Raw genomic sequence first — 15,479 nt, forward strand, 5'->3', positions numbered from 1 at the left:
TATAAGTTATTACGAAATTTACATGCTGAGTGGGTATAAAAATAAAAGAATCGTCAAACACGTAAAGGTACGAAATAAATGCAACAGTTGTATACTGCTGTCCAATATTCGATACAGATCAGTATTATACAGTCCTTTAATAAGTTTGATATCATTCTTAAATACAGAAAATTAGTAATACAAGTATGCAATAAAAAATAAATTTTGGTCGCAGCGCGATATGAGTTATTTGCTTATATCAAATTTCATGAATGGATTTCGGTCGATATGAGTAACTTTGAATTTTAATCTTCAAAAAGTGACGTCAGAATCGGTGTCTATTTTTCTCGTATTTTATATGACTACAAGTATAAGCAAGGTTGTAATGGGAAAATATTTGTATTAAACTTAAGACAAAGTCGTCTAAAAATAAAAAGGTTTTTTTTTCGATTTATATATTTGTAATATACAGAAGATAATTGCAAATGTATGTGAAAATTGGATTCAACAACACAAAAAATACACGTTCTTCTGCATATGGTGATGTTTCTAAATAGCTTTTTAATACCTTTACCTCGGACGAAGGTATATTTCATCAGTAAAAAAATGTTTAGATGTTTACAGTTTTATACTTAAGATAATTTGGCGTAAATGATGCATGTTTGCAACAATCAGTGATATCGTCTGGTATTCCAAATCGATTGCCGGATAAACGTATCATATTTTTTTTTGGTGCGCTCTGTAACTTCGCATTTGAAACACAACTTTTGTTTTATTAGGAGCAACTGGTGAGTAGTATGTACAATAAGCCCTTATCTTGTGTATCAATTAATAAACCTGGTATCTTTGATGAGTTTTTATACCTTATCATAGCATTTTGTACTTACCAGATTTTGTTTTATACTGTACTCCTTTATAGGACCTGTTGACTTAAGTAAACCTCTACATACACTGTAAATCTAATTAATAAATGGATTTTCTTTTAATCAATGATATGGTAAACTTGATCTGTCATTTTAAAACAAGAATGTATAGATATCTCATTTGCAATTCATTATATTACATCTCTATGTTTTTAAATAACAGAGGACGTTATTAAGTTTTGTATTAATATTGTTTTTGTGTTCGTTCCAAAAAAATCCCTTGATTTTTTACAATTATTTATAGCGATACAAATGCCTTGTTCATGAATTGGACCACATTGTAACACATTCAACATATGGATTAAAATACAATAATAAAAACCTTGCAATAAAATCTGAATCAATTCAACATCAAAAGTTTACTTTATTTTTATCGTAGGTAAATTTTACTGTAAATGAAGTTGCTGTAAACGTTGAAGCTAATATCACTGAAAGATAACTGATCATAGATTCATTAGAAAAGTCAAAAAATGTCTCCATACATTTTTGCATCTTTATTCGCTTAAAACGAACAATTTCCCACTGCCGGAAAGGAGTATCTGATAAAATGTCCCATAACACTGCTCCAATTAGGGAGTAATTACATTTTTCTATTACCTGTTAGCTATTCTTATTTAATGAATATTTGGTTCGTTTGATCTCAATTTTTCATTCGATTATGACGTCAAGTTTTCTTGCTTTTCTCTGAAATTCCTATTTTGACGCCACGAAAAATGCTACTATGTCTGATGACGTCACATAGACAGAACACATGTTTTTGCAGATCATTTGAAAAGGAGGATTAGTTTAGTCTGCATGTCGTCAGAAAATCACCAGACAAACAAATTCCACCACCAAATACAATGCGATACTATATTTATCCACTCTTGACAGTTATAATTTGATTATTCGAAACGCTCTTCCAGTGTCGCGTATAAAACTTTAAATCTCACCGACGCAAGTGGATATGTATCGTATTACACCCGGTGCAGCGGTAGAATGTATATTTATCTAAGGGACACCAACCAACTATTCTATAAATGTCAATTATCAAGTCTACATATACTATAAAATGGTAATTGTGCATCCGAAAAAAACACGTAGAACAGCTTTAGATGTTCACCTTGCGCAATGTTTTGTGTATTAAGTTTAACAGTTAACCTTCAAAAAATATGTCCAAGATTAGACAACCTACGTTCTCTTTTGTGTTTTTTTTATTTTGAGTTCCTACAAATGACAAAAGTGTCTAGTTTTTGCTAATTATCTTCAAGGTTTTTTTCCAGTAGTTATTAAAATTATTTATAAGATTCGAAAAATTAATTTTCAACGAATATCCAAACCGAAGTAATACGAAACTTGTTAGCCTCTGTGAATAAACTATTTCAAATTCATATAAATTATCATATAAGTTTACCCCTACGGACTTTTGACTCCGTATTATATAATTTTTCGACAGATTCCCTAATATGTTGTATGACATCCTTTTACTCGGTCAGGTAAGAGCAACCAAAAGAAGTAAGACCAAACATTGTTGCAATTTAGGTGGAAAGTTTACTGTTTTCCGATTACTTTGTTATTTATAGAAAACATTAAACAGTTATTTTCCACCAATAAATGTATTGATTAATAGCTTGGTTTTCACTTCGTTACGTAGTACCTGGATGTCTCTCTAATGAGTATATAAGTCATTGCAAATGAGGTTTAGCCCACCATTTTTTCTTGAAATGTCCTCTACGAAGTCAGGAATATGGCAGTTGTTTTCTAATAGTTCGTTTCTATGTATGTTGAATAGTCGTTTGTTTTAGTTGGTTTTTTTTTACCTGTGTTTCTGTTTTTTTCCTCTTAAAGTTGATGTGTTTCCCTCGGTTTGAGTTTATTACCCGGATTTGTTTTCTCCCAATCGATTTATGACAATTATACAGCAGTATACTACTCATGCCTTTATTTATCACTGTTTATCTGCATGACGTCACGTCATCGATGGCAGTCACTGTTGGTAAGGCCTAATTAAACCCCTAATATGTATGACGCCATTTCACATTAAATATACGTGAGGTGTAGTATGAATGTTTATGAAATTGCCTTTTCAATATCTTATTCGTATCAACCCTCAAATATATTTTCCTTAGAAAAGAACATAGAATCATAACTACAGTAAATTGCTGCTATTTTTATCATGTCATTAAACACATTTCGAGTGTCCAGGTGTCACATCACATATAACTTGATACTAACACTGACGTTGCGCACGATGTTGGTACTACTTAGCGTTTCACGGCGTTCTTCAAAATAAGGCGATTTCAAAGAACGTTTCAGGCGTTCAAGCATATAATTGATGAGGTCAATTTACTGTTGTGAATTTAGTAACCGATTTCGGTTTGTCTGAAATAAAACACAAAGTGGTCGTATAGATATTTTGTTTTAATGAATTCATTTACTGGAGTTGTCAATCTTTCCAGGCCATGGCCATAATTGATAATTTTCCTTTCGGTAGAAGTTCGCATTAATAAATCATACATTAATTGTCAAATTTACACAGATTTGATTTTAATATAAATTAGATTTTAAATTTATGTTCTCTAATTTTTTTTTCTTCATGTTCATAACTCGGATTTGTTTTTTCTCTATCGATTTATGAATTTCGAACAGCAGTATACTACTGTTGCCTTTCTTTATACATACTCCTTTTGTTGCATTTCTTTCCGTTTCCGTTTCCTTTCTATATTTTTCAATTCTCGATGCTTTCTTTGTCGCAAAATATCTAGGTAGTTAAACATTTGGGATTCATGGTTTTTTTTCTCATTTCCGTATTTTTGTGGCATTATGCATATTCTTTGTTTGTTATAATTGCCAGCAATGGTTTTTCTCCATTTATCTCTTATGTAATAATTTTTATTTACATATGTTGCTTTTCACGATTTAAAACTTGCAGATAGACAATGGTCCTTAAATTAAAAAATATGCTATAAAAAAAAAACTAAGATCCCGATATTTTGTTTATATCAATCTCATTTGGTCAACATTTGAATTTAAACTTATACTATTCTTTTCTCATACATTGGGTGTATTGATACTTATACGTGTATTTTTATTTTCATTCGAATTAAACTGGAAACAAATAATTACGATATAAAATTAAAAACCAGAGCATGACATCCATCAATTGCGTTTTTCCGAACGTTGGGACAAAACGGCTATACTTTTTGAAACGATCTAAAACCTTGTTGCCTAACGAAAAAATGTTAAACACTACATTGTTTTAAAAGAATATGAAAAAAGCGTTTACCGCCAAGTTTTATTTTCTATAATCTAACTATGCTTATTTGATCGACAAGTAGTTAAACCTTAATTTTAAAGAATTTATTTTTTCGTTGGGACAAGATGGCTATACTTTTTGAAGTCATTGCAATAGAAACTGAACGCATGGTTTCCGTCAAAAACATATCATGAATCAGGAGGAAAAAACATTTCAAAATATTATAGATATTTTTCCTCTCAGCTTTTTTCAATTTCACGGTATAAATTCGCAAACACGAAATATGCTTACCTTGCATATGCTTGGACATTTTTCAAACCGTTTTCAAAAATAACATTTTCCGGATTACGGTTCCAGTGATATTCATTTTGCATTAACACGCGAATAACTATACACATAGCAATACTCTTGTGAAGTTTTACGATGATCGGAGAAAAAATACCGTGGGATAGAAACGGCACTCCGATCTTTAGCATACAAAATAAAACGTTGGACATTACGTCTTTGCGTAAAAATGGGAAAATTAAGTGTTATAATTTCTGGTATTTTAAATTTCGGTTCCTTTTTGTTCTTTATTTTCTACTAGTGTAATGTAATGAATTCAACCAGAAATCACTATTTTTTTATCGAACTGGCCAGTCTACGTATTCATTTTTATGCTAATCTATAGCAAAATGGAATTGGTACCAACATCGTGCGCAACGTTACTGCGACCGATCAATATCATATATATGTATGCATACAGAGTGCAGAACGCCATTCCTCCTCTTGAACTATCTTTTAGTTACTATGATTGAGAATAAAAATTCAGAGTGACCAAACCTTAAACATGGAAGTGAAATGTAAAGGGTAACATAGTTTGAGATTATTATTACAATTAGGAATGTAACCTAATAAATATATATACACAATTTCAATTATAAATTGGTATTGTAAAAAAAATGTATAAATTTTGCATGATCGTATGTAAGTGCTCCATTCGTTTTTGATGTGTTTTGTCATTTGATGTTGCCATGTGATTATAGACTTTCCGATTGGATTTTCCTTTGAGTTCAGTATTTTTGTGATTTTACTTTTCACTGTTTGTGATGTCCTGTGGTGTCGTTAATGGAAGATGTTCGTTGTTTTGCGGTTTGCATGTGGTGTCGACCCAGATATTATTTGTTTGTGCGTTTCTATGTGTTCTTGCATGTCTTTTTGCTGTAGTGTTATCATTCTAGCGATATTTTTTAAACATTTTCATATAAGAGTTTTGGCTAGCCATAAAACCAGGTTCAACCCGCCACATTTTCTGAAAAATGTCCTGTACAAGTTAGGAATATGGCAGTTGTTATCAAATAGTTCGTTGCTATGTATGTTGGCTTTTGATTAAATGCACTTGTTTTCCCCGGATTTGTTTTTTTTTTTCAATCGATTAATGACTTTTGAACACCGGTATACTACTATTGCCTTTATCAAGCATATATTTTCAAAATAAAGATTGATTCTCAATCACAACATTTATGAAGAAGTAGTATGTGCCATAAAACAAATGTATATACAACTTAGGGAAGAAATTACTGTGTCAACATACCATGTCTAGATATACACAACTTGTTCTGTTCTTGTTTCTTCGAAGAATACCCGACCATTCTTGTCTCGACCAGTATATCCTAAAACCTGCTTCAAACAGCTTTCTCAATTGTTTTAGTACAGAAAAGTACTTAATTCCAGACATGGGATCTCCATAACTAATCCGAATAGATAGCTGTTGTATTTCATTGAGCATTCCACTTTTGATCACGTGATCAACAATTCGCTCAGTGAGGTTGCCCACATCAATTATAAGGATACCCTGGCCATTCTATCAATAGTGAAATAAACATGCATTTTAAATGTTAATGATTTAGCTTATAAACATAACTTTACAGACAATATCATTTTAGAAACCTTGTTATATAAAAAGGACTGAGTGTTCTTTATTTATTTTGAAAGGATGCATGAAGTGCTGGTCGGAAACATGTATTAGCTCTTTATTCTTTATACTCTATTGTCATGGTGAGTAACACACATATTTTACATTTGATTTTACATCATTTTACAGATTGACATTATATACTTATGTATGAATAATACAACACATTACCATAAAACCGTAATATTGTCCTCTTTATTTCGATTGTGACTTAAAGGAATAAAATATACTAACAATGATGACAAAAAGGATGTCTCAAGTGGAACAGGAAAAAAGGAAAATATTTTTTTTTATTTCTTGTTAAGTGGTTGCGGTCCTTAATTGATTTATCAATAACACTTTTATTTTGAAAAAAAAATCTAGTTTGCCGTCATTTTGACATCTTCTTTTTCTTCAATATTAAGCAAATTGTTTTGTATACTGACCCGCCATAGTCCTCGATTTATATTCTTGATAAGAAAGTCACTATCAAAACAAAAATTGCTATCATTCTATAAGTGTTTAGTAAACTGGTAAAACTTTACCGATTCCTCATTTACTGCATAGCTCCATGCATCAAGTTTTGTGGGCTGACCATCATTAAAAATATTTTCCTTTTTTGAAAGATATATTTCATCAGTTCCAGTCTTATTTCTTAAATAATAAAATATATATGTATATTATATGTGTGCTCAATAATCGTATTAAGAAATAAATAAGTTTATAATTAATGACGATAACTTCTATTGTGTTTGTGCTTTTTGCGTACTATAGATTGAAATAAACAATTTATTTCCCCATGGGTGACAATGATAGCCTTTTTTTGAGATACAGACTTTAGAAAGTTGATTTATTTTAAAAGGAAACCTTGCTAGAATTGAAGAAAAGTTATTCGGACAGTATTTTTTGGTACAAAAATAGGTTTGCGTTGCTTTTCTTAACGTTATTTGTACTTATCTCCCATGCCTCAATTTTTCACTTAAAAATACGTGTCTCATCCTAGCGTTGAAAAGACATCTCATGTCCATTAGGACTAAGGAAAATAATTTATTAAGCCTTTTGTATAATGCAGAATGCAATGAAGTCTCTAATTATAATATAAAACTAGATGTGTCAAAGCCACACGAATGGCCCCGTCTCAAAAAGTTGAAAAATCTGCAATTTCAATAACACATGTGATCACAAACATGATGGTAGTCTCCGTACCAAAAATCAGCTCACAATCTGAGGCGTATAGAAAAAAAAGTCTGTGTAACTGTGATTTTCAACAATTTTCAAGGTTGTAAACCCTTAATGTTTGCAAAAATTAGCGGAGCGGAACGAAACTTGAACTTGATCTGTAACTCATCATGAGTAACTCTCATACCAAAAATCAGCCCAATATCTGAAAGCGTTTAGTAAAGAGTCTGTATAACTGTGATATTCATGAATTTATCAAAGTCCATACATAGCCCGTAATTTCGGCAAAATTAGCCGAGTGGAACAAAACTCAAACTTGATCTGTAACTAATCTTGGTTAACTCACATGCCAAAAATCATCCCAATATCTGAAAGTGTTTAGAAAAAGAGTCCGTATAACTGTGATTTTCAACAATTTATCAGAGTCCAAAGCCCCTAATTTCGGAAAAAATGAGCGGAGCTGAACGAAACTTACACTTGATCTGTAACTCATCATGGTCAACTCACATACCAAAAATCAGCCCACTATCTGAAGGCATTTAGAAAAACTCCGTATACTATTTTGTTGCGGATTGACGGAAGAACGGAATGAGAACAAGGGTAAAACTATATGGCACCAACAACTTCGTTGCGGGTCATAAAAATAACAGGCGTACATATCAACCAATCATGATTATCCATACTATCAATTCTGAATACATGTTATGCTCATAAAATGTCTGCGCCAATACAACCTAATGATTTATTGTAACCATAAAGTATGCTCGTGCGGGCTCAAGTTTTTTCCGTGCAATAATTTTGTAATGATAAAATGTTTCCTCAGTGAAATAACTAAGAGTAACATGAAAGGGGTAACTAGTGGCTCATGAACACAACTGTCAACAGACATTAGTTCAACCCAAACCTTTTGGTGCGTAAATATTTAGGTTACTTTATCGAAAAATGAGATTGGTTATAATATTTTCACATAACATGAAATTTTGTTTTGCTTTGGCTAATTCTCCGTTTCTGATAAGTGTGTTATACACCAAATTCTAAATTGAAACTTTACCTGTTCAATTAACCAATCACACTTTGTATTTTGCATTTACACATTTATTTTGTACTTTGCAACCAAGGTTAATTGTTTGGAAAATAACGATAGCACGATTGGCAAAAATGATTTTCCAATCTCAAGCACACTTATGTCACGTGCGTTTGGCATTTTGTTCAAATGATCAATGTCGAAGTAATTCACGTCAAAAATTCTGTTCAATCACCATTATTTCTTTGGAGGTCATTCATCTGTAGTTATCCTTATAGTTCATGAACTTAAAGTTAGTTGTTGGATGCTGTTCATTGTTTAACGCTTATGGTTGATGAACGGTTCATGAAAGGAGATAAAATAAAAGCTAAGTGAAAAGTTATAATAAACTCAGGATTTACTCTGGGTTTTACCAAATTAAACTTATTTCGTCGTAATACAGTTTTAAAATTACATATACGTTATGAATTACTGGCGTTGGGACAATTTGTAAATGTATATTGTGATAATTGTTGAGTTTATGCAATTATGATAATATTCTAAAATTATATCAGTTGTAATGATGGCAACACTAGTAACCGAATAAACAAGTAACGTACCTTGGTTTGTGTCTTTGAACTTTCATCTTATAAATCATGTTGATACTTTGGACATTTTCATTATCATTAACTGTGCTAAATAAAAAGAATAGTGTGTTATATTTTCTCATAGCTATCTAAAAATAAAAGAATGTCATGTTTTACATATTTCAATATTACGATAGTAACATTTTTGGCATTACTAGTTGTTTGCACTTCTCTTTTTTTTAATAGATCGACGGATCTCAATCAGGATATCTGTCACAATAAAGATAATAATTATTTAAAAGATTTCATAAGACAATTGGGCGATGCAAGTAATTCATCGTAAAGGAGTTCAAATTACGAAGGATAATTATGAAACCAATAGGATTTTACAGGGTCATAGCAAATAAAAAAATTATTAATATACACCTAATGACACCAGTACACATTAAGAACACAAACCTGTTTTTATAGCACCAAAAAGACTTCTAAACTAGAGGCGAAAATATTCAAACTAAAAACAAAATAGCATACACAACACATCATAGAAAACAAAAGACTGAGCAACACAATCCACAATAAAAACGAGGGTGATATTAGGTGCTCTGGAAGGTTAAGCACAATCGGCTCCACATGTGGCATTCGTCGATGATATTCCCAAATAGAGAAGAGATTTTCTTCAAGTATTCCTTGTTATTACTTGATTTATTTCACTTGACTGGGCGGGGTTCAACAGGTTCGCTCATAATAAACCAGTCCATCTCTAGATAGGTGTTTTAGGATCAATGAAGTGTCAAGTTATTCTTTTGTAAATTCCTTTGATGACACTGATAGGTGATTAGAAATCAACAATAATAATAACGGCAATCATCCTTATCACACACATCTTCAAATAGACTGTCCTAATGCAAATTAAAACGTAAGCTCCGCCCGATCAGTTGAAATAACATTGATAATAGCATATATAAAAATATTAATATATTTTGTAAAATACTCCAGGTTATAGAATATATCCCAGTCATAGCATTCACTCATCGTAGAATGGTTCCTCCTTTTACATATTTTAGTACGATTCGGTGAAGTATTAACAATTTGACGGCAAAATTAAAAAGTTTTCATTTAACTATTGGCCTTGAAGTTGACATATTTCATAACATTCTTTTTAAGTTTCGTACAAATGAGTGAATATATTGAGTGAATACAACATGGCTTTTATGTTTTATACCTCAGCACATTGATAACTGTTTTACTGTTTGGTTTATAACATCCATCTGTACAAATATTCCACCCGTTCTTTATTGATCCATGTCGACTTCGTTTAGCGCAAAAAAATTGAATTGTTGTAGTTATTCTATAATAGATAATAAAATGTGTTTATAAACAAACAGATGAAAATTAAACAAGAGAGGAGTCAATGAAATAACTCATACGTAAGTATTCAGTTTAAAATTTAAGTTTTGTTCTCACATCGTTGTCTATATGATAGAATTATATGCGACTGTCATGCAAGTGAGAAGTTTAGCTAGCTATAAAACAACATAAGAAAATAAATTCCTGTATTTGGTTATGTCACTTGCTTAGGGACATTCCGTTCAGAATTTTCTTCGGAGTTCGGTATTTTCGTAATTTTACTTTTTACATCAATGCCAAATATTCCAAAATGACACTTCTAATTGGTTCTGATATAACATAGAAGATGTATTCGTGTTGTTAGTATGACATAATTCATGTTTTTTTTTTATTTTTGTTTTGAAACACCAGAAAAAAGAATTCTACAGATGAAATGATAAAAAAAAATTCGCCCGCATGTCAAGTAAAAATACACGACACCGCAATATATTCGGAAAGCATGATTAAAACATCTGATGAAAGTCGTCGTTCCAGTAAAGAAAAATCAATATATATAATGCAGCTAGAACAATTAATTTTTTTTAATTGAAACATACTGTTTATAATAAGTACTACTTACACAAATAATGCCCGTGATTTAAAAATAAATACCACCAAAAAGTGTTGGTATATGAATTCGTCATTTGGTTTATCTGTCGTAACATTTTGAAATATTAATTTTGAATATAGTATAATCATCTGGATCAGAATATGGAATTTGACCATCGGTATACTTCTGTAGCCTCACTAATAAGTTAATGTAAAATTGAGAATGAAAATAGGGAATGTGTCAAAGAGACAGCAACCCGACAAAGTAAAAGAAAACAGCTGAAGGCCACCAATGGGTCTTCGACACTGAAAAAAAACCCACACCCAGCGGCTGGCTTCAGTTGGCCCCTAAACAACACGTGTACTAGTTCAGTACAAATGAACTTTACACTAAACTAGAAAACATATAAATACAATTTCCTGCGACAAAGGAAGGCAGTTCACGAGAAGTTCTATTTTATAAGAAGCCTAGTTGACTGAAAAGTATATTGCACAAGACGATAAGTATTTATCTTGTTTTACAATCTAGTTTTCAAAATAAAAAACACATTACGACAATTACCGATTAGGTCCTTGACTTAACATAAAAACTAACAACCGTCTCTTTCTATATTCGATGTACACATTGATCAATGAAATTATACAAGATAATCGTACTAGGTTTTTTTCACGGTAATAGCTGTAAGTACCTTTGATATAGACAATCTAAAACCTTTGTCGGTAATGTTGATAAAATATGGTCAGGTGGAATGAAGAAAGTACCATCGAAAGTTCTGTATTGTTCAATCTGAAATCAATAAATTACACTTAGTTCAAACTCGTTACATCATATCACAGAAATTAATTTGTCTTAGTTTTACGTCTATTCCTTTAAAATATATTGTTTATGGATCATTATGGATGGAGTTTATCCTTTTTTATGGGTATTGTTTTATTATAGCTAATTTTGTGTTAAGTGATGGAAAAGCTCGACTCAATTGACGCCGAACCTTCAAACTTACAAATCCAAAATAATATAAGGTATATATAAAGTTCAAGGTTCAGTTTTTTTTATTTAAAATCATTTAATGAAAAGTGAATGCTTTATAGCTGTTAACATAAGTAAATTCACATAACACCCTCAAGAAGTAATAGAACAATAAGACCCAATAAAAAAAAACTCTTGTCGCAAAGGCAAAAGCAAAGCATGATTTAAAAAAAATCCTCTGGTATTTTTATGCGCAAAACTTCTGATGATATTTGATGAAGATTGAATAAATTTATTTAGTAAATGAAAAGTCTACCGAGGATCACTGATGTTTAGAAACGGTGTCATCTCTTGACATCCTTCCGACCGGCAGTACAATCTTTGTCAAAGTGGGGCTTCTGTTTCGGGAAGTTTCAATTCAATGCATTGTTAAACTCGAGTGTTATGATTTATTTATGCACGCTTAGCGAGATTACAAATGTCTCGTACTTAATATGCACTTAATATTATCAAAAAAAGCAGTGACTATTCTTCCGAGCATCCAAGAAAATATTTAGATATGTAATAGTCTATATGCTAGTAATCTTGTACAAAAAAAAAGAGAATACATTACACATTTCAGAGCACTTACAAACCGTGGGTCTAAAATCATAAATATCTGAAAAAACTTATCTTACTGTTTGTATGCAGTTAAAATCTTCTTTTGGTTTAAAATCTCCTACGACTGAGTCTGTTATCTCTTTCTGAAAAGTACAATTGGTATTGCAAAAAAAGGATTGAACTACCAAATGACAGCAATATCACATTACACATGGAGTTGGAGTATCCGTAACAGCATGTCTTACTGAGCACATTGAATTTTATTTGAAAGTATGTACATTTGAAAATATCTTAGTAGCTCTGAATAGGAGGGTGGAATTTGAATAAACAAATATACACTAATAAAAATAAAATACTTCTTTTTGCGACTTTTTAGCCGAGTAAAACAAAATGGGTCAAATTTGGCAAAACTATTTTGAAACTAGGACAACTCCAACATGTTTTTTAAAGATTTTTATAAATTAAAGATACTAGACTTATGATTTGGTACAACATAAAACTTATAAGTGTGCCATGAATCAAAACAGTTTTATGTTGTGTCGACTATTATTTGTTTTTGCGTTTCTCTGTTATGAGTGTTTATGCTTGTGTTTGTGCTGTATTTTGTCACGTACACTACCAAGAATTTACTCACGTTTTTTGGTACATTTCTACCCTCGTTTATATCTGTACTGTTCGGCAAGACAGAAAACTTGTAATATACTGCGCCAATAAAGTTTAGCAACACTTTTTTGTTTTTAATTTTTGTTCTTTCTGGGAAAAAAAATTATTTATATCATTGATATAATCCTTAGTTTTACCTGTAATTTAAAACAGTCGTACTTTTTTCATGGTGAATGATTTCGCCCCATTTCAGCTTTGCACGTGTAATTGATGTTTTACCTTCTGTACCTGTACTTTTAAAACGATATTAAAAATTTCTTTTTCACTAACGTTCAGAAACACACCATTGGTAAGAAAAACATATACAACCAGGCCTCCCCGAAAATGACCTTCAAAAAGCTCTTGGAATGGTTGATGCCGGAATGAGCGTTACTGACATCGTGGCTCGATTTAATGTGCATAAGGCAACAGTTTAGAGACTAACAAACAGATATCGACAAATTGCATCTGCACAAGATAGGCCGATAACTCGTAGATCAAAAAAAAATATTGTCAAGGGAGGAGCGCTACCTTCGCTTTACGTCAACACGTGAAAAGTGTTTTTCCGGCCATAAAAGTATGACATTGACTACTGGTGTGCCTACCAATCCTTCATTAGTACACTTAGGGCATGGTTGAGAAATTGATTTTGAATAACACTATACTCATTTCCGCATTTTGACCCTCCCGTGCTCCATACAAAGAAAATCCTCATGAATGTGAGTGATAAACATTCATGTTGCTTCTGACATGTCATAATTTCATTTTGTTATCATTAAAATTATATGTTGCTATGATTTTGTAATAAAATAAAATTTCTCATTTTTTTTTATAAATTTTTTGGCTCAGTATATTATACTTTCTGTTTATTCAGTACTGTTTATTATTATACAAAAACGGTAAATTTACTATTTATATACTCAGTACTGAAATTGTCAGTACTGTTTCAGTACTGATTTTGACAGTATTGTTTCAGTACTGATTTTGACATTACTGTTTCAGTACTAATTTCGTCATTTTTGCGATATTTTTTAACATTGCTATATAAGCGGGAGGTTTGGCTTGCCATTAAACCAGGTTCAACCCACCATATTTTCTTAAATTGTCCTGTACCAAGTCAGGAATATGGCAGTTGTTATCAAACAGTTTGTTTCTATGTATTTTGACGTTTGTTTTTGTTTCTATGTATTTTGACGTTTGTTTTTGTGTCTTTGTATTTTTACGTTTGTTTTTTTGTTGCAAATCAGTGTTCCTGTTGTTCCTTAGTTTTCCCCTTATATCTGATGTGTTTCCCGCGGTTTCAGTTTGAACTACAAAATTGTTTTCTCTCAATCAATTTATGACTTTTGAATACTGGTATACAACTGTTACCTTCATATCATCTTTTTAAAAAGTTAATACAATTAAGGGAAATATTGAAATAAATTTAACGCATACTTTTTTTAAAAGAGTAAAATTGTATTTAATAGTCTTTATGTCATTTTAACTCTGTTTATCACAAGGGGTCTTGCATTCGATTGTTCATTTTCAGTGGGTTTTTTTTTTCTAATGATATTTTCTACAACTGAAGTTACATATCTTACAGTTTTTATGCAGAACATGTCCCCTTTTGATTCAAAAGCTCCTAATGTTGAGTATGTTCTTTGTGCTGGTTGGAACTTAATTTGTCTTGATTCTGTTTTATCGCTCTGGAAAATATACAAATATTTCATATTCACATGACAATAAAATATCTGCATCATACAAAATAAAGATTGGCAAATTATAATGAAAATGTAATAAATGTAAATAAAGTAGTTTTAAAATATTTCAGACGTTTACCAAAAACAACAAGAAAGTTTTCCAAAATGTTCTTTAAAGTTGAGTCGTAGATATGAAATAAGTGTACAATCAGCTTATGTATTCTTTTCATGTTAGCAGAATCAAATTATAAGCCTGGAACTTTGATAATTATTTACTGTAGCAGAATAAGATATTTACTTCACTATCTTATAACTGTAAATTTCAAGAAGAATGTTCATACCAGAGTCTAGAAGTTTGGACTGCTAAAACTTTATTATATACAACTGTAAATCAAAATTCACTGCCTTATCCATATATGAAAATATATACACAATAATCTTGTTTATATATGTTTTCTGATATTGTATTTTATGAGAACTGACGTTGTGTATCATCTTAATCACGTTTTATAGTATTCTTTATTTGTCTTTATGAATATTACTTTTACTCTATAACCTGATTTTGGATATACATTTGACGTGACTTTGTACTTGTCAATGCCGTCATTATGTTGTTGTGCTATGATTATTTTTGTATTCTTGTCTTTCGTTTTTTCTGATGTGCTTTGCTTTATGCCTTTTTGTGTTTCTTTGATGCATATGACTTGACTCTGTACTTAGACATCCTGTCTTTGTGTTATTATACCATTGTAAAAAAGTCAGCACTTAAAAAGGTAAAATACACCTATAAGACAAAAGTAAGCTCTAATTGTTT

At 31.1% G+C, this 15,479-nt stretch overlaps 1 protein-coding gene across 2 annotated transcripts in view; it reads right to left on the reverse strand.

The window, feature by feature from the left end:
* The window catches only part of LOC143067592 (uncharacterized), a 47,376-nt gene that overhangs the window by 14,372 nt on the left and 17,525 nt on the right, over positions 1–15,479 (reverse strand). For both annotated transcript variants that reach the window (XM_076240942.1, XM_076240943.1), the window contains exons 3-10: positions 14,567–14,671; positions 12,419–12,484; positions 11,464–11,561; positions 10,062–10,187; positions 8,873–8,947; positions 6,616–6,724; positions 5,711–5,980; positions 867–938 (exon numbers count right to left, since the gene is read on the reverse strand). In XM_076240942.1, the coding sequence (XP_076097057.1) occupies positions 867–938; positions 5,711–5,980; positions 6,616–6,724; positions 8,873–8,947; positions 10,062–10,187; positions 11,464–11,561; positions 12,419–12,484; positions 14,567–14,671 (921 nt within the window). The remainder of the gene's footprint in view (positions 1–866; positions 939–5,710; positions 5,981–6,615; positions 6,725–8,872; positions 8,948–10,061; positions 10,188–11,463; positions 11,562–12,418; positions 12,485–14,566; positions 14,672–15,479) is intronic.

Source organism: Mytilus galloprovincialis, chromosome 3 (genome assembly GCF_965363235.1).
Source record: "Mytilus galloprovincialis chromosome 3, xbMytGall1.hap1.1, whole genome shotgun sequence".
In the NCBI taxonomy this organism is placed as follows: Eukaryota; Metazoa; Mollusca; class Bivalvia; order Mytilida; family Mytilidae; genus Mytilus; species Mytilus galloprovincialis.